At 40.3% G+C, this 22,159-nt stretch overlaps 3 protein-coding genes across 4 annotated transcripts; all 3 read right to left on the bottom strand.

Annotated features, from left to right (window-relative positions):
- Positions 1-146: 146 nt before the first annotated feature.
- pycr1a (pyrroline-5-carboxylate reductase 1a) lies at positions 147-4,553 on the bottom strand. Of its 2 annotated transcripts, none has more exons than XM_042392092.1 (8): positions 4,457-4,553; positions 4,130-4,197; positions 3,941-4,011; positions 3,560-3,739; positions 2,581-2,802; positions 2,356-2,448; positions 1,281-1,444; positions 147-965 (listed from the first exon to the last, which is right to left on the bottom strand). In XM_042392092.1, exons 2-8 carry the CDS (start codon positions 4,194-4,196, stop codon positions 797-799), a joined length of 966 nt encoding a protein of 321 aa, XP_042248026.1. In that variant the 5' UTR covers position 4,197; positions 4,457-4,553; the 3' UTR covers positions 147-796. The 2 variants fall into 2 exon arrangements, with proteins under 2 accessions (XP_042248026.1, XP_042248027.1); XM_042392093.1 differs by having other exon boundaries at positions 4,130-4,218; positions 4,457-4,538.
- Positions 4,554-6,021: 1,468 nt separating this feature from the next.
- Positions 6,022-7,511, bottom strand: LOC121883682 (myeloid-associated differentiation marker-like protein 2). The gene has a single exon (XM_042392095.1). It carries the CDS (start codon positions 7,175-7,177, stop codon positions 6,266-6,268), a length of 912 nt encoding a protein of 303 aa, XP_042248029.1. The 5' UTR covers positions 7,178-7,511; the 3' UTR covers positions 6,022-6,265.
- A 3,222-nt stretch (positions 7,512-10,733) lies between these two features.
- On the bottom strand, positions 10,734-17,550 carry notum1a (notum, palmitoleoyl-protein carboxylesterase a). The gene is made up of 11 exons (XM_042392090.1): positions 16,971-17,550; positions 13,821-13,873; positions 13,537-13,632; positions 13,140-13,200; positions 12,997-13,055; positions 12,793-12,895; positions 12,508-12,699; positions 12,278-12,375; positions 11,946-12,093; positions 11,811-11,858; positions 10,734-11,685 (listed from the first exon to the last, which is right to left on the bottom strand). Exons 1-11 carry the CDS (start codon positions 17,297-17,299, stop codon positions 11,382-11,384), a joined length of 1,491 nt encoding a protein of 496 aa, XP_042248024.1. The 5' UTR covers positions 17,300-17,550; the 3' UTR covers positions 10,734-11,381.
- Between the last annotated feature and the right edge of the window lie 4,609 nt (positions 17,551-22,159).

A 22,159-nucleotide genomic window follows, 5' to 3' on the forward strand; every position in this document is an offset into this window, starting at 1 on the left:
GCCAGACGTCATCGTGTTTGGTCACGTGCCTTCATTCATGAAGGATCTTCTTTCCTCATAAGTAAAGAAACATTTTAACCAAAATACATATTGTACACTGCTACATTAATGACTAATTAAACAGTGCTGGCATTTACTGTATCCAACTGCACATTTGTTGCATTGACACAAATTAATCACATCCACATGGTGTTTTGAATATTTATTAATAACATTTTTGAAAACATCCTGTTTATTGCTTTATATAAAATATACTCGTTTACATTTTTTTAAAGAAAAGTTTAAGTAGTAAATTATTTGAATGACAACATTATTTCAGACTGCATAAATACATGTTGAACTACAGGCTACCGCCTCCAGAAAAACAACTTCACCGCAGACCAGTGGGTTGCATAGTTAACTTAGCAAACCTATCTTTGCCTACCACCATCAGAAAGGACCAACTGAAATAAGATTCCTGAAGCCATATTCACCAGAAATGGAAATTATCATTCTATCTCAAAGTCTAACAATTGACCGTCAGAAGTGACAAGATAGGACAGGAATGAAACCTTGAATGAGGAAGCAACCACCTGGGAAAGGAGAGGGATTTCATGAAATATTGCTTATACAGTTTTTTTTCCTAATGTTAGGCATCATTCCTTTTTTTTTTTTCTAGATGGCAATCCTCTAGGGTTTCCTATGTTTCAACAATCATCAGGTAGTAGTGGTTTGCTGACAGGATGTACTGCATCCTCAGTGATGTGACAAGTTGCATTACAATGTACTGTTTCCCAGTGTGACAAAAAAAAAAGGATCAGTTATTCTTGGTCCTTGGCTTGCTATTGTTGAAGACACTGATCCCACGAGATCTAACTCCAACAGCCTCCACAGTCACTCCTGGCTGCTGCAGCACTTTGTCCAGAGTTGTCTTCTTTATAGCAGCTGGGGAGATTTTCTCTTGGTCTGCCAAAAACTGAAGTTCCCTTTTTAAAGGAAGAGTAGGGACACAGAGACATTTACAACATAGTATGTAACAAACATAGCACAATATACTATAGTTTAGTGATGTAATAGTGTTTTTATCACTTAGCGATTAGCAACCATAGAAGGAAATTTCTCATTTTAAAATGATTTGCACATAGCTCCATCTGCTGTCTGAAGTGTAAACTTCAAAAGAAATATATCAGCCTTAGGCCATTTAAGTAGGACAATCAACTTAAAAGCATTTCTTGTGTGTCCTTATGACAGGAAATATGATTTGTTGGTTTGTTTGTCTCACATTCTTCTTATCAAATTACCTGGTACGGACACAGGAGGCCTCTACAGCGTTGATCAGGAGGCTGCGGAAGCCACCACTCTCCATGACATGTAGGGCGTGAATGGTGGCGCCCCCTGGTGAGCACACATTGTCCTTGAGCTGCCCGGGGTGCTGCTCTGAGTCTAACAGCATTCGAGCTGCCCCCTTTGAAGAAACACAAAGGGAGATCAACGTTAGATCAACAAAGCACGGATTATGTCATACACGACCTGTATCTTTTATCCAACTATTGTATATCCAGACTGTCTAGAACCACCCAAGACAGACTGCAAGTCACACTTGGCAGAGCTGTTTCTGGTTTTATATGTCTTACAGGGACGGTGCACATTAATCAACATTAGAATAAAAATGTGCCAAAGTTAGAAAAGACGTGCATTTCCTTTTCAGAATGTTATAATGGCCCTATCTGCCGAGATAAGCAAGATGTAAAGGCTGGCTGGTGATTTTCTATGTTTTTCCTATTGTCAACAAAACCTTGTGAAAAGCTAAACCAACAATGAATCAGTGCATCAACAGGTACTGTGCGTGTAACCGTAGTCTGATATATTGTATTCCTCTGTGCCGTAGACCTCCATTGTTGTCCAAAAACTATTAAAAACATGTTAATGAGCCACACTGTTGCACTGGGTAACAAGTTTTCCTTTTGTGAACAAACAAACTCAAATGCCCGCATTCTTCGGGAACCAGGAACATGTTACCCAGTGCAGCGGCGTGGCTCACTGACATGTTTTTAATCATTTTTGGACAACAACGGAGGTCTATGGCACAGAGGAATAAAATACACTATATCAGGCTTTGGATACACACAAAATATTTGTAAGTAGGATCAATTCATTGTTGGTTTGGCTCTGCACATGAGATTTGCTGACAATAAGAAAAACGGAAAATCGTCAGTCTTGTCCTTTCAAAAAAAATGATCAAATCTTGAAAACCTACATTTTAAACACTGGAACCAACAGAAATATAATACTATCAAAAAGGGATTTAAAAAAAAAAAATGTCAAAGAAAACACATACATATAAGACATAAATTTGTTAATAGCTAACTTTCATACCAGCAGGGCTTGGGCTCCGAGGCGTACAGCCAGTCTCCTGGGCAGGCCCATTTTCACTCCACCATCAGCAAGAGCATCTACAGCTGTGAACGCCTGTAAGATCACAATCATCAATTATTAGATTGACAGAATGAGTGAAAACAATCTGAAAGACTTGCCTGTAGCATATGTGCTACAGGTAAACCAGCACTGCAAAACACACTGGATATTAAATGACTGACTCACATAAGCGGGACCACTGCCACTCAGGCCAGTAACAGCATCAATCAGGTCCTCTTCCACCTCAGTGCAGTATCCTACACTGGCCATCAGCTGCTCCAGAAGCTTTCCATCCTCCACCTCTGCATGGGTGCCTGTGGCGTACACAGTGGCCCCCTCACGCACTATTACTGGGGTATTCGTCATGCAACGCATTACCTTTGGAGTCGTGCGATACTGCTGCAGCTTCTGCAAAGGGTAACAATTTTACAGACTACCTTGAAATCACAGAAAAAAAGTTGAGCGCCACCGTTCATGCCCTACATGTCACTTGTATTTTTAACTCAAACTTTAAACTAAAGCTGTAATGGATCAATTTTTTGTTTAGTGCATTTGCTTAAGTCTGCAACTAAAATAGCCCTTCTAAGATTGCACAACATATCTTGGCCTATATTAAAGGCAACTGCAGAGTGTTTCAAGTCCAAACAGCAAACCAGCATCATGTTAAAGAATGTGACTATTGCCTGAGGGTCTGCTGAGATCAGACCACAAACATATGATGAGAGTCTCATGTTAAAGTTCTGTATCAGCATTCCTAATAACCAAGAAGCTGAACTTACTTCATAAAAGCAAAATTTTGCAAGCATTATCATCTAGAGCTGAGATATTCATATCAATGTGATTTTGAAGTGAAACTAGAGATCATCTGAGGGTTTAATTATAGCAATGTTGTCCTACACTCACGTTTTCCTGGTCCAAAGGACAGGATTACAGTTGTAATTGGCTTGACTCAAGTAAACAAATACGCATGGATGGATACATAATGGGCATTCATGTCCCCATTAACTTGTGATTTCCTCTCAGACACCATGTCACATACTTCTATATAAGATTAAATATGCACTAATTGTCTTATTCAAAATTGTGTCACAAGATTAATTGAGTGAAAAAAAATCTTGTGATATTTGATATTAGTATCATGTACAGTCAGATGGCTCAAACTTGCCTTCTCTATGGAGCTGATGGTGACACCTGCAGCACAGGACACAATAAGATGACGATCTTCTATGTCTGGTCCAATCTCATCAAGCACAAAAGGAATGATGTGGGGCTTCACAGCCAGGAAGAGTACATCACTCTTGCTCACTGTTTCTTTGTTGCTGGTAGTGAAATTCACACCAAGTTTCTGTAAAGACATTGTTTTATATTATGTCATTTACTTTACAGAAGCAAGCTGGCATAGGAAATATTTACATGCAAATAAATGTATTTTTCTTTTTAAAACCCAGCAGCCTAAAGCATGAATAAAACTCAGCCTGGGATTTCACACAATCACAGATGGAACATACAGTGTAGTATTGATGTTAATCCCTAATTGTCTACCCACCCGGAGTCCCTGTACTGTGGGAAGATCTGTGTCTGGGGAACTGGCTGTAATTCTGTGGGTGGCAATCACGCCTTGTGAAAGAAGAAAAAATGTCAAGAAATCATTTTAGTGTCTGATTGCAATCAACACACAACAACACAAGTCAAATCAAAACCATGCACACATGTTGATGTATGACTCAAAACTCACCTGCAGCTGTGAAGCCTCTCACCAGCGCGTGGGCCAGCTGGCCCGCACCTATGAAGCCCACACTCATTCTGCGTGTGAATGTACAAAGACTTTGACATGGATGAATCAATTTTATCTCAAGAAAAATAGACTGAATGCTAAATTCAGTATTAAACATTCATGTAACAAGTGGTGCACAATTATGCCCTCTTAGCTCTGGATATGTTGTGCAGTGGTAGTAAACAAACTCTTACTTCCTTGTTGACCGAGGCAAACAACATTCCTGAAAACATGGTGGCGCGAGCCATATTACTAACAACGCATATATTTACAGATAAAAAGACTTACGAATATAAAGAAGATGCCCCTAGGTGGACGGTCTGACTGTCCAATACAGCAACGCTGCCAACGTGGCCCAGCTACCTCGATTTACTCATAGACTGTAAAAATACTCTACCTGGTTGCAATAAGTTTGACTGACAAGCGAGGAAGCCAATTAACTTGCATGTTTACTTAGTTCATAACACGTCTGACCAATCACCTTGGTAGTAACTGTAACTTTCGGGCGGGTCCTATTAAGCCGAAAAGCCAGTTGCATCAGTTGGAGCCGTAGGGGAAGAAAAGTTCAGGAAGAAAGCACGATACTAACATCTGCTGGCGAAAAGTTTGAAAGACATTGTAGAGAATTTTCCAGGAATGGAGAAAGATGTTATGCTGCCCCAGAAAGTCTGTGAGAGCCGACTTTTAGCCCAATTAACAGTTAGTAACGCCCTTTTCGTCATAAACGCTTCTGAATAGAGAAACAAATCGGTTTTCTTGCTAATTTAAGTATGTTAGCCTAAATAAATTTAGCTGTGACAATTAGGAGAATTTTACTGACATTGGGCAGCATATGATATATATAATATAATAAATAATTACTCATTGTAAATATCAGATGTATTTATTTAATTACTAATCAAACATTTTTTTAATTGTATTTTATTTGACATTTGTTAAAATTACAAATGGAATGTCCAATTTCAAATTTGTGATGTAATCTAGGTTTTCTGTCCTCAGCTGTTCTGATTAGAAAAGATTTCATTGTGTGAAATGTAGAAAATTAGGCCATGTATGAAAACATTATGGTCTAATGTGTCTTCTTGGAGTACATACAGGAAAAAAACAGTGAAGACATAACAAAAGTTGCAGCACAGTTTTTTTGTGGTAACAGCAATGAATTAGTTAGCCTGAAAGTTGAGACTAAGGTTCACATATCAGTTAAAGCCTACTTCATGCAAAGCAAAGGATACAGAAATCAAAGAGACCCAAGACACATTATTCAGTATTTTATTGAACATGGAAAATATCACATAGATAAAGAAAATATGTTACATTATTGTGCCCATCCCAAGTAATCAATTTAATGCTGTTGTCAAAATTTTTCCTTCAGAAATCAATGTATCAGATACATTCAACATTCAGTGGATAACAGGATAAGTCTAATAAACCTGAACTTTTGGCTTTACAAATATGATGAGGAATATGACACAAATTGATAAAAAAAAAAACAACAGCAAAATGGCTGGAGAGCCAAAACTGAAACCTATGTTCAGTGCACACTGTAGGTTTAATATATACTGTGTATCTCTATGAGACATCATGTTACAAGACAGTATGAGACATTAAATACATAATGCATGTTAATACATAAATAAATTGTTCAGCCTAAGTCTGACTGACATAATACTGGTGTGATATTCTAAACATTATCACCCACCCCCGTAGGTCTACCCACTATGAGACCACCAATGCAACGCTGAGAGGTGGGATGTGTTTGTTGCTGAGATGGACGTGTTTCCCGGGGACATCTGTGGACAAAGCTGCTGAGATCAGCTCATCAGTGCACCTGGCAGATTCTCCCTGGTAGGTCACTGGAGAACTGGAGAAAGGCCTTAGTTTGTAGCATGAATCATGTATAATACTGTCTAGAACAGAGGCTCAATACAAGATGAATACTGATAATAACAAATGTCACACAAACATAACACCATTAATTAATAAGGGAGTGAGTCCTTTTCAGGGACCCAACTGTGGAGAGCATGTTGGATGTTGATATCTCAAACCTTTGTTATTTGTTTCTGAGGCTAAAAGGTCTGTGGGGTGGGGTGGAGGGGGTTAGACAGCAGAGCTGGAGACAAAGCGAATCCTCTGGGAGTAGATGAGATCAACAAAATATAGGATCAGGTTGACACTGGTGAACACTGCCACCACCAGCTTACTATCCCAAGGACAATCTCCACGTGGGCAGTGCTCAGGACGAGTAGTAGAGCTGTACTTCTTGTCAAAGCTGAAGATAGGCCAGACCAGTGCAGTACTGAGGTAGAGGATCACAGCAAAGAAAGTATAGATGACCACAAACCGGTCGAAGGGGAACCGCAGGGCAGAGGTCCTCCCAGAAACCGTCAGTATGACCACTATCACAGTGACAGAGAAGCACAGGCTGTACACCACCACACAGTATTGGGTGGCAATGTAGAGGTTGTACTCACTATCATTGGCCAGGGCTCCAAAAATAATGCAGGCCACAAAGGCCTGGACCACCTTGAGTAGACCAGACACAGTGGCCATGTAACCCACCACAGCACCTGGTTTGGCGCGAGTTAGGAACACCTCAGCTCCGTAGGGGAAGCAGCAGACACTGGAACAGACAGTCACAACAATGCGGTAGATTTGGACTTCACAGCCTTCATCAGGGCAGTCTGTTTGGAGGAAGTAAACAGGGTAGACCACAGAGGCAGTGATGTACATAAGTGTTGCCAGCATGGCAAAGGCCACAGTGAAGTTATCCCAGGAAATGGGCATGCAGGTATGGAGCCGTGTAATGTCCAGGGTGAACACAACCAGCGTGACGGCAAAGCAGAAGCACCACACAAACATGCAGAAGGTTCCATAGGTGGCGCTGTAGCCTGCACTGTGGGACACAAGGGCCATTATGGTGCAACCAAGTAGCAGCTGGCACATTCGAGCTGCGCCTAAAGGTGACAACACAGCTTCTTTGTTGAGGTAGTGTCCTCCATGTGAATCCATGGTGTGTATTGTTCCCTACAAACAGCTGTTTATTCCTTGTAAGATTCTCGATGTGCTGTTCTTCGTCTTGGTGTCCTTGCGGCCCGCTCTTCTCTTTCGCCACAGACCTCACCCTTTCCTTGGGTGCCTTTTATAGATGGTCTTTAATTACAAATGTCTGTAATTTTTGCTGGGCTAGCTTTGTAATTACAGCAGTGTGCCTAAGATCTAGTTACATTTATACGTTGTTATGTAGAATTTTGTACAGTAGCTTGTAATAGTAGTAATCATTTAGCTAGACATTAAAAATAAGATATCTTTTTGACTACCAAGTTTTGTTTTTTGTTTGCTTTTTAAGCCAATGTCAATAAATGTATTATTACTATTATCATTATCAGTAGCCTATTACTTGTCTGCACAGGTCTATAAACTATACATATAGAGTCTAATTTCTGTAAATCATATAACACTGATATCAGTCCTGTTTTTGAAATGCAAATCTAAAGCTTAGAGAATGTTATCCTGGTCTTACTCAAAGCTGTAGGATATGTCCTCAGAAATCTTGGTTTTCCTTGCTTCAACTTCAATCACCAAGTTGTCCAGTGTATCACAAAGTTCAAAGTGAAGTAATGTCCTGTCCAATAAGCCTTCCTCTTTTAGTCATATCCAGAGATCAATCTTCCAACAATAGCCCTCAGTGCCGAACAGGTGGACTGGTTTGCTGTCCTATCAGTCAAGTTCCTGTATGTGTAATTTCTTCACCCTCAACTGCCCGTCAGTCACTCAAACCTCTGTCTCTTGCTCTTTGTCTCGTTGTTTCTGTCTACTTTTGCCTCTCGGGTTTGGTCTTCCACTCTTTCTCACTCACACAAACACACCCTCTCTCGCCTATGTGTCCTGTGTGTGTGTATGTGTGTGTCAGTGTGCAGTCAGTGGATTTGCAAGGGGTGGCTGCTTAAATGAAAGTTTGTGCCGAGCCCAGGGTTACAGGCCCAGCTAGTGCTATAAATAGGGGGTCTATAATCCACAGAGGGGTGGGAGGCTACATGTGGCAGGCAGCATGGGAGTCGTATTTCCAGAGAGCACCCAGAGAGGCTGAGTCAGAGTTCCTTCAGTAAGAAACTGGCATTTATACACAGTGTAATGACAGGGAGGGACGCTAAGACTCCCATTGAAGACAAAAATTACACACAGGTCCAGAGGGATAATTACACACGAGCAATGGCAGATTTGAGCTATGCATGTGAGAGGGAAGTGAAAATGGATTAGTAGTTACTTAAAATACTTCAACCTGTGATATTAGTACACTGTGATTTTTGATATACAGTATGCCAGGTGATTCTTACAGAAAACCACTACCTACAATAGTTTTTGAAGTATGAAATGGTACACTGCAGGTCTGTAAGGTTGAACGCTCCATATGACACCATTTTTTTTTAAATAGCAATGAATTTTTGTAAACACCCTATTGTGAAAAAAATATATAAATAAGGATTGGTGTATAAGTGAAATAAGAAATGTTTTTCTAGTTTTGTATTTTATTAGAACTGGCCTTTATCACTCCTGATTGATTTTACTAGTTAAATTACTTTAATTAGGTTGCTGTAGACAAAATATTTGTCTTAAATTAGGTTACAATCAAGCAATATATATGTTCTTAACATCCCAGTTCACCTGCCTGACATTAATCCAAAATAGGTTTTCTGGATATAAGGTTTTGGTCTGTGATAGAGGAATATAAGACGCACATCGTGGGAGGAAAATGTCCACTCACAACAAAGGTCAAGCTGGTATGACACGAGGAATGGTAGATAATCTTACTGAAAAATTGCCAAATAATGTAAATGATCTTTTATCACTGTGATTGGCACTATCAAGTGGCACAAGCTGATAATGTGGCTTACCTACAACAACAAAACAAGATGTTCATCAGGGTCTGCAGCTTGTGTAACAGACAGTGACTTCACCAGACATAAAGACATGGCTGAATGAAGGTCACAACATAAGAAAATGACCATTTAAACAGTGCAAAGAAGACCTGATGATTATGAAGACTATAATTTAGGGTTGGTCAGTTTTGCATCACTCAGACACCTTTTATTGAGGCATCAAAACAGGGGTTTGCTATAGCTCGCTAGTGCTTCACAACAGGAAAATGCATTTTAGACTGGTCATCCCAAAAGATGAGATTTTCAGTTCATTTCCTATTACCATTTTTAATAAAATAAAAACTCAAACATCTCTCAATTCAGTTGACCTACTCTGAAATGTATTTTCCGATTTTAGGGAATTTGAGATTTATCGGAAACCGCTGAAATATAAGGCACTGAAAAACCTTCGACTGTCAGTGTGTGTAAAGTAAGCCTCATATCTATTATCAGGTATGTCAAAATAGTGACAAGCTGTGTTTGGAACCTGAGGGAGCCATTGACCTTGACTCCTGACTTTTTACGTGTACTATGAGTGTAAAGTGGATTAGGAATGAATGCTGCAGATACCTATACTACTATTACTACGACTACTACTACTACTACTACTACTACCAATAATAATAATAATAATAATAATAATTATAATAATAAAAGTATCATCATAGTAATAATAACAAGACTGCAAATGTACCTTGTAGTATATGTAATATGTTGTTTCTTTTAGGTCTAATACAAAGACATGCAATCAACACAAAGAGAAAAAAACAGCAATGTATTTACAATTTACAAAGAATCACTTCTCTGTGAAAATAGCACTTATAAATATGATTTACATAACAAAATAAATATGTAAATTACCAATGTAGCTTGAGTTTTTTTCTGTTAAAAAATATGTTACAGAATAAAATTACAATTAGTAATACCTTTCCTTCTCTGGTGTGATGCGAAATAGAGGTCCTTTAAAAACATCATTTATAAAGACATCATTACATACAACACTGTCATTATATTAAAAAGTGATCTCTATTATGAAATATAAGAAGGGAGTTACAATAGTGAACACTTGAAAGAACCTATACAAATACTCAAAAAATATACAATACACAATATTTGTCTCCCTTTAAATGTTGTTGCATTGATCTGAGGATTGCTGAACTACTGAGGTGTCCTAACATGATTGTGTACCCGATGTGCGAGTTTTAAACGGTCCTCTTGTGGTGATGCAGCTGGTGAGAAAGAGGTACAGACTAGATGCAATGGCACTGTGGTGTTTGTATAGCAACTTATAGTGTCTCCAGGTCCACTTGAGCACCACAGTTTGTTTCTTTATGACTAAACCAGGTATCACGACATCTTCGCAGCAGTCAAAATGGGAAATATGGCACTCTGATCCCAACACTGTCATGAATGAGAGTTACCTCTACAGGGATTCTTTTTTTATTTTATTTTATGTTTTTTATCTCAAGTGTTGAACATTATGTCTTTTTTTGACTATATTTTTTTTTTTGTTTAAGGCTTTAATTTCAGTAACTTTTTAAGAGTGTCTTAATTTAACCTCTAGATTTGTGTAACTGTTATATGTGTAATGGGACATCATAACAGCTTATTTGGTGTTGCACCACAAGTTGCTCATATGCCTCTCTATCGCTCTTGCCATTGTTTTAGAGGTAAATACTAAATTTCTTTCAGTCCCCTCCCGATCCAGTGCTTTTTTCACCTCATCATATGCCCCTGTTTTTGCTTTGATGTAGGTTATTGTGTGATGAGATGTAAGTAAAACCCAACTATAAAACAGTTTGAACAAAATTATACCCATATACTCTATAGTGACTACTTAACAAAGACAGCATCCTTATGTCATTGTGGCTTTTTTTTTCTTAACAATGACTTAATATAATCTATATGAAAGGATGAAAATAATATAAAAAACAAAACATCACTGAGCATCCTTAAAACTGGATTACATTCGTGATATTTTTTTTTCTTTTACAAAGCAAAAGATAATTTAAATGGAGAGTAGCAGTGTGTTGTGCCTTGTCATGGTGGCATATTGCCCCCTGTACTTGTCACCAGTACTGAGTTGTGAGGAAGGGATTGTGGGACAAATCTAAGCCCCTTTGTTTGCTTGAGGTTCGTACCAAAAGTAAACAGGAGGTCAGAGGGGAATAGACTAGGTAGAATGGGTTGTGAAGTTGGATGGGTAGTTGGAGGTATCAGGCGTGGGAGACTGGCCAGAGAGACCAGCCAACCCTAATCGGGCTTAGCTTGGAGATGCTGTGTATGCATGTGTCCCTTTAGCTGCCACTGCTGAGCATGCCCAGTAGCTTGCTGGGGTCCATGCCCTGCTGCTGGGCCATCTTCTGCACATCAAAGCCCATGTGCATGAGGAACTGAATGACATTCATCTCTTGTCCTGTGAACTGGTCTCGGATGGTGGGGCAAGTGGGGTTACAGTGTGGCCACGGGCAGCTGTCAATCAAATGCACAGGGCAACCCTTGGGTGGGGCCTTGTTGTTCCTGTTGTCTTGGAGGCTGCGGTCCCAGCAGTGCAGTGCTCGGGGCAAGGAAGTGCCTTTAACCTGCACATCAATCCAGTAACTAGAACACAACACAAGAGGGCGCTGTCAGCTCACAGTCAGAACTGCTTGAACACAAAGTTTTGTGCCTCCTGTTAATGATACACTGCAAAACTGGGTTTTTGAGAACTACATAAAAATACTCACTTTCTGGTGATAACTTCATGTGATAGGCATGCTGGAGCAAACATAGCCCTGAAAAAAGGAAGACATAATTCAATCTGAAACCATGCAATAATCATATTTAAATTATCCTCTTTAAATGTAGAGACTTGGCCTTACGGGACGTCTTTTAGTGTGTTCCTTAGCTCTATGCCCAGGTTTTGGATGTAGCGCCACTGGCCTTCCTGCACAGGCTGGCCTGTCAGCTGGATGTTGTCCACTGTCAACTGGGCCTCATCAAAAAGCCACTGGACCACAAACACAGGGCCTGCACAGAGAGAACAGAGAAGATTAAACAGTTATAAGAAGATTAGAGTTAATATATGCATGTGTATATATAGTTTAGTATACATCTATTTAGACATTGCCATGCAGATGATTTGCGCTTGTAAAGATATGTGAGCATATATGTGCAAAATGTACATAGTACAGATTTGAAACCACAAACTCACTTTTTATTGATGGAAAGACTCTGTATCCGAAGAAACAGTTCCATTCTTCTCCTTCATGGGTTTGTCTGCACCTCTCTGGTACCACTCCTCCCCAGTACCTGATGGGGCAGGTGAATGTACAGACAGACAATTAGCAATTTTATGATCTCATCACCCAACTAAAATAGTCCATATCACACAATTATTTACAAAATCATGATTTTTAACATTTCATGATAATATTCACATACTTGATGCCTCTCTTGATGGTCTCAGTGGGGGTACAGCTGGCAGTGTCAACGCAGTCAGTGCAGTGGTACTGCTTGTTGTCCAGGAACCAGCCAGAATCAGACAGGCCTCGCACTTGTATCCCGGTGTGCCCCAGTCCCTCCAACAGCTCTGCTACATGGTCCACATTCAGCAGGACCCCCGTGCCACCAGCACTGCATACAGAAATTCTTATGAGTACATACAGTATACAGGAATATGAATGAATCATACTGTTTTAATTTTATGTTTTTCACACATGAATGTACCTGCTTCCTGCTAGAAGGAGAACCTTGGCATTGTCCAGACCTTTGTTCAGCAGGTCCTTCACGACCTCCTGAATTATCAGCGAGCCCATGAAGGCATAGCCATCTGCACACAACAGAAAGAGAGAGGGGAACATGTAGAAAAACATCTTTCTTAAAGAGGGATGCAGTACATGTTATGTTTTTGATGATTCAGTATTGTCTTACTCTGCTCTGTTTTGGCAGTTGCGCCACTCCACACATCGCTGGAGCAGTATGGCAGGAACCTGCACAAACAACATTAAGTTAAAGTTGCTGGCTATGATTAAATATTAAGCATCAACAAACACACAAAACACGAGTCAACTTACACCATGTTGGCATTCCACCAGTGAGGATTTTCCTCCGGCAGGGAAGACAGGATCCCCGTGCCTGCAGAGACAGATCAACATGTATCATTAGCCATCCTGGCACTCCCAGACACATCCTCTTCTTCCTCATCATCACATGGATTACAGTTATTACACCACAATGAGAGAGGGAGGTGTCTATGCTTCTATAGCAGTGGGCGCCAGGTAGCCCTACGCCACAGCTAAATTATGACCGGGTGTCAGTCTCAATAACAAGGCAGATGAGCACAGGTACATCCGATCCTTTAAATTACTGAGACATTATGGTGGGATGTTAGCACTTTGGATACTGTGTGAGGGGTCAGGATTTGCTACAGGCCATAGTTGGAGTGAGAGGCTGAGGCTAGCTGAGGCTGACCTGTTTTAGTTTGGGGCCACTTGGATGAGCTCATCAGTCTCCTCATGGTCTCATATCGACTATCACAGTTCTCTTTGTTGAAGCAGTACCAGCCGCCTGGACAAAGATACATAAAAAAACACAACACAGATCATTTCTCACATGAATTCTTTACAATACCGTTTGCATGGATTTTCAAAATGTTTTGCTTGAAAGACACTTTGCCATCAGCATTCTTAATATGGGTATGAAAGTAGAAACATAATGATTTTAGTTAATTAGACAAACCAGTCCTAAATACTGACCCTCTAAGAATATCAACCATCGTCTGCTGCCTCGAGATTCTTTCAGGTAGTACCTACAAGAGACCAAAGAATATAAAATCAACACATCATAGCAGGCGTGTGACTTAATCTTGAAGTATAAAAAAAATATGTTAATACAATTCTAAATTCCTCAAGATTTATTTTACACTGCCTGCATGACAATATATTTAAATTGCATAGAAATACAACCACATTCCACAATTTTGATATGGTGTACTTTCTTTCTCAGACAGAGAAAGATGAGATAAATGGTTAAAGTTATGCCCTCACTGTTTCTACCTTCAGCGATGGTATGCAAGCATGAAATAAAAACACATATGACATCATCACCTGTAGCTAAACAGAGGATGTCCTGTTACTGTGTTGATTCCTATCTTTAGAAAGGTGACAGAAAACAGCAAAAAAGGAAATACACCAAGATAATTTTTTACAGAGGAGAACAATGAGGTTGTGTGTATATTCTGCACTTAGGAAACTGATCTAGTGATCAAACAAGAGATAGACCTCATCCTTTCCCCTATCTTGCTTGTACTGAAAATTCCAGTAGATGATATCCCTCATGTTTAATGAATCCAGAGAAGGCAATGTACCATGATATTCTTTCAGTCTGAGCTCATCATTCTTCAGCGGTGTCCTCACACACAAAATTTGATAAAATCAAAGAAGAAATAACACATCTACTTTTGGCTTGTATTCATGTCAACACACAGTCTGTCTGTTGCGTAGGACCCACATATGCCCAATGTAGTGCTTCATTATATGTATCCTGGGTTAGATGAAGTGAATTGGTTTCATTTTTGTGTCACACTGGGACTTTAAATTGAAGTTTATGCATGCTAGACTATATGAGATGTGTGCTGTATGTTGTCAGCCCAGAAGAGGGCAATGCTATCATGATTCTCCAATGCTACAGGATGTGCAGGACGTACTCATCTCTAGCGCATTACCATCATTGTCTTTAACCAGATATTTAGTCAATATCAATTACAGAAAAAAGTTTTGTTTTTTTTCACAGTTGAGGCAAATTAAAAATGTCTGGTGTGAAAAGTAGCTTCAGCCACAGAGGACAGATGTTCCAAATGTGCTTCTGTAACGCTGAGAGATTTGTTTTTTTAGAGAGTTTATCCACCAGACTCTACCAATGACTAAACTCAAATGATTGCCAAATACATTTCAGTGACTTTAAAGAAGACAGACTTGGCTGAAGCTCTGTGATGTTTGCTCAGATGCTGAATCACACTTTGGTTGCGCTTAAAGCTGTTTTACTGTTATTGCAAACCACAGTCAATGATGTAGGCTGAGGACAGCACACTTTACTCACTACTTCCAAACAACAATGTGAGGGCGGGCTTGGCAAGCTGAACAAGCCAAAAGGGAAAGGTGCTGCATCAATCCACTCACTCTAACAAGTGCAAGATCTCGCTCCAGAAGATGAATCACACAGATTCACCTTTACGCCTAGTGAATGATTTTTTTTTTTCTTTGCATTCTTGTTTATCTGTAACTGTGAGAAACCCTCACTGGAAAAATGATTTCAGTATCTGATGGATTAGCATCTTAACTGACAACAGCCACAGTGGTGAATGAAACGGCCATCTGCCAGTAACTGTCCCCTGCGCCGGTACTCGTGTTGTGTCTATACAGAGCTAAGAGCTTTACCATGCTTCTCTATCAGGCACTTTGGGTTTTATCAGGAATTAGACAGGATACTAAATCCATAAAGAGACTTCTATGTCAAAACCCATTTTAGTCAAGTCTTCATCTCCCATCGTCAAACTGGTCTCAGATAAGTTCCTATGCACAATGGCGGCCAGACATCAAAGCCTCCTGATATGACATGGACAACATTAACAGTAATAAAAAAAAACATATGATACTGATAACTGCAAATAATGACTATATGCTTATCATATATTCTACAATGATTTTCAATATTACTGTATATAGTGCGTATATATGTAATTTTCTTTTATTATGCTTACAATTTAAGTATCGCCAGTTTTAGACACAAGTGAAGTTCACTTTCCTTAAAGAACCTTTAAAGACAATTAACATGTAAAAAAAAATGTATGGATATAAATAAAATCTGCAATCCGAACTATGTGTTTGATTAATCTCAGTCTGCCAATTGTCAGTAAAATGTGTATTCTGAAACAATGAGAATCAGTTCAACACACAATTTGACTCACTGCCATCAAATAGGATATAAAAGCAGAGTCTATATGACTGAACATTGTTTGTTTATTATACAATAGGAGAGTCAGTGGATCTGTCTGACATTAATATGCTTTTAGTGCCATGGCTTATCCCTCTTTAGAAGCGAAATCATACAGGCTTTATTACTGCCAAATGGATTTCTGCTTAACAACAATGGCAACAGTTTATGTTATTGCAAGCAAATGTTGATCAAGTAGTGATCCACTGTTTACCCCATAGAGCACAGGCTGAAAATCATTTTATGAGGAACAAACATAAAATTAACAGGACCCATTCTCCACGTTTCAGTTACAGGAGGACAAACTGCTTTCAAATCACATTGCAACAGTTTGCGCACCGGGTGCAATCATCAGAGAGAGGGAGAGATGGGCGGGGGTCTGAAAACTTAAATCTAAAACTTTCTGCAGAGCAAATCCTGCATTCTAATTTGAAGCAAAGGAAATGAAGCATAGGCCATGTGGCTATCCGCAAATTTCACGCTTGGCTGACACAAAGCAGCTGTCTATGTTATCCTGACTGAACCCTGTTCTGTCTAATGGAACATTGCCCTGTTTTGAACAAGTCCCCATTTTTTTCATTTATATATATGTATATATATAATAGTGTCAGCATTTCAATGTCGAAAACCCATGTTTAACATTTAAAGTCAAGCCGAATACTGAGAATGTCTCCCTCTTGTGCGCACTCTCCAAACTCTATCGTTATCCTTAGGTCAGAAACATGCGGGTTACTTCGGGTAGCAGGATGACCAGCAGGACCTGCTGAAGAACTCTTACAAAATAACTCTACACTCCTTCTAGCTCCAAGGTGCACTGTTGTAAAGCTGACCCTGCTTTGACCTGTCGTGATCCGATCACATGGGAACCATCATTTATCACACTGTAATGTGTTTTTTTTTCTGTTGGTACATACCCCGCAGGACTACCGTCGTTGCAGGTGACTGATGTATTCTCCAAAAAGTTCAGCTTCATGTCATAGTCGAGCTTCTGCGCGGAGCACGGGTAGAGAGACTGCGCAAGGTTCTTCACTTGTGTCATGAAGTTATCCATGTTCTCCTCCACGGCGGTGAAATCCAGAGGGAAGCTCTCCGTGGTGTCACTCCGGTCCGCCCGGTATGTGGGAGGAGGTGGTGAGCGTCGTGGTTGTGGGTTGCGGCCACCCCGGAACCTCCGTGCGCAAAGAGCTCCGGACTGCATCAGCACCAGCAGCAGCACTGATGAAACCATTCTGATCGCTGTCATCTTATCCGCCGGTTAAATGCTCTTCCTTCAAATGCAACGTTTCGTCAGGGAAACAGGAATTTTTACCAGTGGAGTTGAGGAAGAAACGGCAATTACGCACGGCTTTAGAGACGCCACAACACTTGTCGTCCGCTCCCAGAAACGCATCAATTTAATGTCAGCTAAAATCAAAAGTCCTCTGAGGTCGATCACAGTCATCCGTTGAATTCTGTGAATATGTTTCAAACTTTGAAATAATACGCCTTCAACTGTTTGCCCATCTATCTACTACAACTCTAGCGCTGCTGGACCAAGCGCACAAGCTTGAACGACAACACTGGTGCCATGCTCTTGTATTTTATTCAAACTTTCCCCCCTTGTGTGTCCGTCCAGCCAATCGCAGTTGCGGGGCAGGACTCAGGGCATGATCAAGCGTGGCAGACTACCCCCCTTTTTAATTTATAGAGGGAAAAAATGTCCATGCGTTGGTTCTTTTGATCCGCGATGTTTTATTTGATGTGGTGGCTTTTATTGGCCTTGAAATGCCCATTTCCCATTCCACCACAAATTTATGAAGTGAGAATACGCATCTTGTTACACACTTGCCTGAAAATCAAGTGGGGAAAAAACAAAACATGATCAAAACTTGTTCAGAGTTCCAACGATATTTGTCCAGGTTTCTCTTGAAAGAGAAAAGTTAATCAAGATACTTTACCTAATTGTATAAAGGAAACACCATATTATTATTATCATTATTATTATTATTATTATTATTATTATTATTATTATTCCTTTAATTTTCACTTTATGTGTTCTCCTAAATGTAAAACAATAATTGTTCAGAGATTAATCCACTATCAACCGCCTCTTAAAAAAACACATAACTCATTGTTACAATCACATCCAGTACTGACTAACTGAGTTGCTCATGTTTTCTTAAGGTTTAGAAAAAGGGACTTGGACACTTGTTATTTTTTTTTTTTTTTTTTTTCTTTTTAATCCAGACGGGGCCTCTAAAGATCAAAGCAACCATCACTCTTTCTCCCCCGTCTCGCCTCCTCCCTCCCACTTCAGTCTCTTCCAAACTTTCCTGGTCTACTGTATATTTTAAGTCGAGCAGAGCATCCTGATGGGAAGCCAGCTTTTTAACACAGGAATGCCTCGTTACGGTTGAGGTAGGCTTCCCTCGAACAACCTCTCATTTTAAGGACACATTTAAGTTAAAGTTTAGCCCACAGACCGAAAGTGATTATTAATCAAGATAACACTTGTCTGTGATTGAGGCCACAATACCATAATTCAGTTTAGTTTTAAATGTCTGGATGACTGTGAAGTCAGATGCAATTTTGATACTACTGACTTTACTGCTCTACTACTAATGCATACCTTTACATTTCCTTCTTTCTTTTATGAAAGCAAAAAGCCCTAGACCCTAGAGTGGTTTAAGAGGATTTTGCTCACATCCACATGGTAAAATGAACCCCAGCGTTATGTAGCTTATTGTTAAATGTCTAATTGTTGCTGTATCAGATTTGTAGAAGCAAGATTAGGAGGCAGAGACGGATGTCATATGAAGTGTTTGAGAGAATTTTTGTGGATCGTTTTTTTGACAAAGTTGCGTCTGTCGACAAGCTCACCTATCATCAATTCAAGATCCATTTGATCAGTTTTCTCTCAGTGATCAAGCATCCACAGTTTTAACTTATAGGGTTTGCCAAGAAGATTTTTTAAATCTAAATCTTTAAATTTTTTATATCTTGGAAGAAAACATACAAAAAACAAAAGATGAGGAAAGGTTTGAATAGATAGATAGATAGATAGATATTATAGAGGATACTCACGTACTGTGTATGTCTTTAACAAAAAGAACATCATAACTGTAAAACAGCTTCATGTCCTCTCAGAGACAAACTTACTGACTGTAGCCCCATGGTTAATCGGTGTGCCTAAAGGATGTCGAACTGTTCTGAGTCAGGTAAGATGGATATGAAGTCACCAGCAGGACTGATGGTATTCATAAGGAACTTCAAACAGATGCTTGTATAGATTAAAACATGTGGTAGGGCCCAGGAGGAGAGGCTCTGTCACAGATTGAGTCTAGTCACTTTGACCCATACCTCCCTGTTTTATCACACGTCATCCCAAAAAATGTAACCCTTAAATCACTCGCAGATGGACGCTGGCCTCTGACACACACACACTACCATGAAGAGATGCCCCGACGGTGTGTCGAAACGTCCTCTGACCCAAGTGAGTGAGAAGTGTGAGCTGCAGATGCTCTTATGTTACATGGAGGAGGAGACACGAGAGATCTAAATGTGTAGATTCAGAGAGAGAACATGACAGATTCTGTGTTAAAATGACTTAACAATATGATGTTGAAGTCAGAGTTAGAAACATTGGTTAGCTCTGCTACTGTTGGTGCTGAGCGGTTTGTTCTCTACTGTGCACCTTGTTTGAACTCCTCGCGCTAAGCCTTTCTGGCTTTCACCAGTAATTCTCTTGGTCCCTTTTTCTTTGCCTCCCATCGTCTGTGTGTACCATAGACACAAATTTAACCATGCAAGTCCGAATGGATTAATCCTAGAATTAGGTCATTTGAAAATGACCCAGCTGTTCTGATGGCAGTCCCTCAGAAGTGCCCCCGTAGCCCCCATAGCCCCCACCCCAACTCCAGGCCTCCTGTGAAAGTCAAAGCCTGTCTTTCATCTCCGATCAGTTGCATGTGCCCTCACAGATCCACAGGTTTTACTGCTTAAGTCTGGGCTGGCAGCATTGATCATGTGACCGTTGCCTGCCTGGCGTTTAGACACATCATAGCTCTGTGAGCGTTCTCTGTCTACATAGCCTGCCAGTTCTGCTCACACATCCCCATCGTCCGTCTCCCCATGCCTGTTAGTTTTGATTTGCACATGCTGTTGTCGAGGGTCCATCCGTGATCATCAAATCCCGCTAGTTGGAACTGTTAGGTCAGGTTACATCAAAGAGATCAGGAGGGATCAGCCTCTTGAAAGGGACAGGCTCTGGCTCACATCATCAGAAACAGGTGGAGGTCCTCATTGGAAGAACAAAGGAGAGATCACCATCTATAAAACTTTTATATTTCATAGAGGAGTTTCTTTAAATTCCTTTAAATTGCCACCCTCACCTACACAGAGCGCGCAAACTACACAGCACCAGCAAAAAACATATGATATCAGGTTAGGGATTGTGGGACTCAACCGCAGCACTAAATCCCATGCAGGTCACAACAGCAAAGCCTCAGACTTAGTGGCATTATGCCACAAAGTGTTTAAGTGTGGAAATCTGCTAAAAGCCAGGACGCAAAAGGAACTGGAAATGTATGGAATACGACTCAGGTGTTATGTATTACTCGAAAAGTTGTTGAAACCTTCAGAGGTTTTTTTGTATATTGTAGTAATGGCTCTTAATTTCTCCTGTGGCTAACATTTCTCTGCTGCTTTTCCAAAAAAGACAGTACCAGACTTTGACATTTTGTTCATTGCTTGTGGTAGCTTGGTAAGAGGGAACTCACTGTGCTACTCTCAAAAAAGAAAACAAATACATTCATGTAAATATAATGATTTTGCCTGGAATATTTTCATGACAGGATTATTAACAAGTTGATCTGATGGTAATGTTAGAGAGCTTTGACGTTTGAGGCTATCCACCCCTGAAAACGTTTTGAGCCTCAGCTTCTGTTCTGTGTCACCTTGAGGCAAAACTCCGGAAGCAGGTCCCCTTAATTTCATGTTGAAACTATTGTTTAAAACCCAAAACAAACATGTACAGAGGTTTTGGGTGTTAACACACTGTAGAGTTCCTTTCATGTGCCCTCACCACATGTTCCTGATATTACCTAGAGAATCCGTAAACAACCTTGATCCTGGTCAAGTTAAGTCAAGAGGTGCCATCTAAGATGTGGATGTAAATGGGGAGTAAGAGAGAGTAAGAGAGGCAGGAGACATCTGTCGAGCAGGCTCTCATTTCGTAAGAGGAGGCCGTCTATTGGTTACAGATGATGCCCTGTTTGATAAAAATGAACTCTTTCAAGATAGGACAGCTTGCATTAGGGGTCTCTCTGGCACCAAAGGGTAACCAAATAGTTCAGCTGACAGGTCAGCTGTTTGTTGTTGATCTTTCATCTGAATGATGGTCACAAAATAGCTGCTGTTGCCTGTAAACAGTTCTGTCACGTCATTCATACTAAGCAAGATAGATGTTTGTGTCAGTCAGGGTGGGGGCACATGCCTGTGTGTGTGCCTGCATGTGTGTGTTGGTGCACTTAAGGATGAACGATGTGGACCCGGCTGTCTCAGAGGTACCGGTGCGTGAGTGTGTGGCCCTCCTCCAGGAGTTTTCCATTCATGCTTTGTGCCTGAATCACTCTGTGCTGTGCCCTCTGCCAGGTAGCGACAGAGGAGGGAGCAGAGACGAATTACCATTGAAGACCTGCTATTATTATCATCAGAGAGGCGGCAGCCCTCCTTCCCCAGCGCTTAGTCCCATCTCTACAGAGACAGGAGGAGAATCAGGCCCTTTTGTCTCGGAAATGTTTATTTATGCCACAGATTTGCCAAAGGACATGGAAAAGCCCTTATTACAGGTCATGACAGTAGAGCCACAACACATTATTCATTTTCTGTCCTTTAACCTGGTAGTCTCTTAGGGGAAATTCTTTTGAAGTCCACACCCTGCTGTAAAACATGGTCATTATTCAATTATGTAAGAGCTGTATTTGAAACAGTTTTGAGAATGTAGACACTAAGAATCTAGGTATGAAGAGTTGAGAACAACAGTTGTTTTTAAATGTTTTTCTTCTTCTTCTATGAAATATAAGAAATATGAAGGAGAAGGAATTATTGACATGTAGCATAAATC

This window comes from Thunnus maccoyii, chromosome 18 (genome assembly GCF_910596095.1).
Source record: "Thunnus maccoyii chromosome 18, fThuMac1.1, whole genome shotgun sequence".
Taxonomy (NCBI): domain Eukaryota; kingdom Metazoa; phylum Chordata; class Actinopteri; order Scombriformes; family Scombridae; genus Thunnus; species Thunnus maccoyii.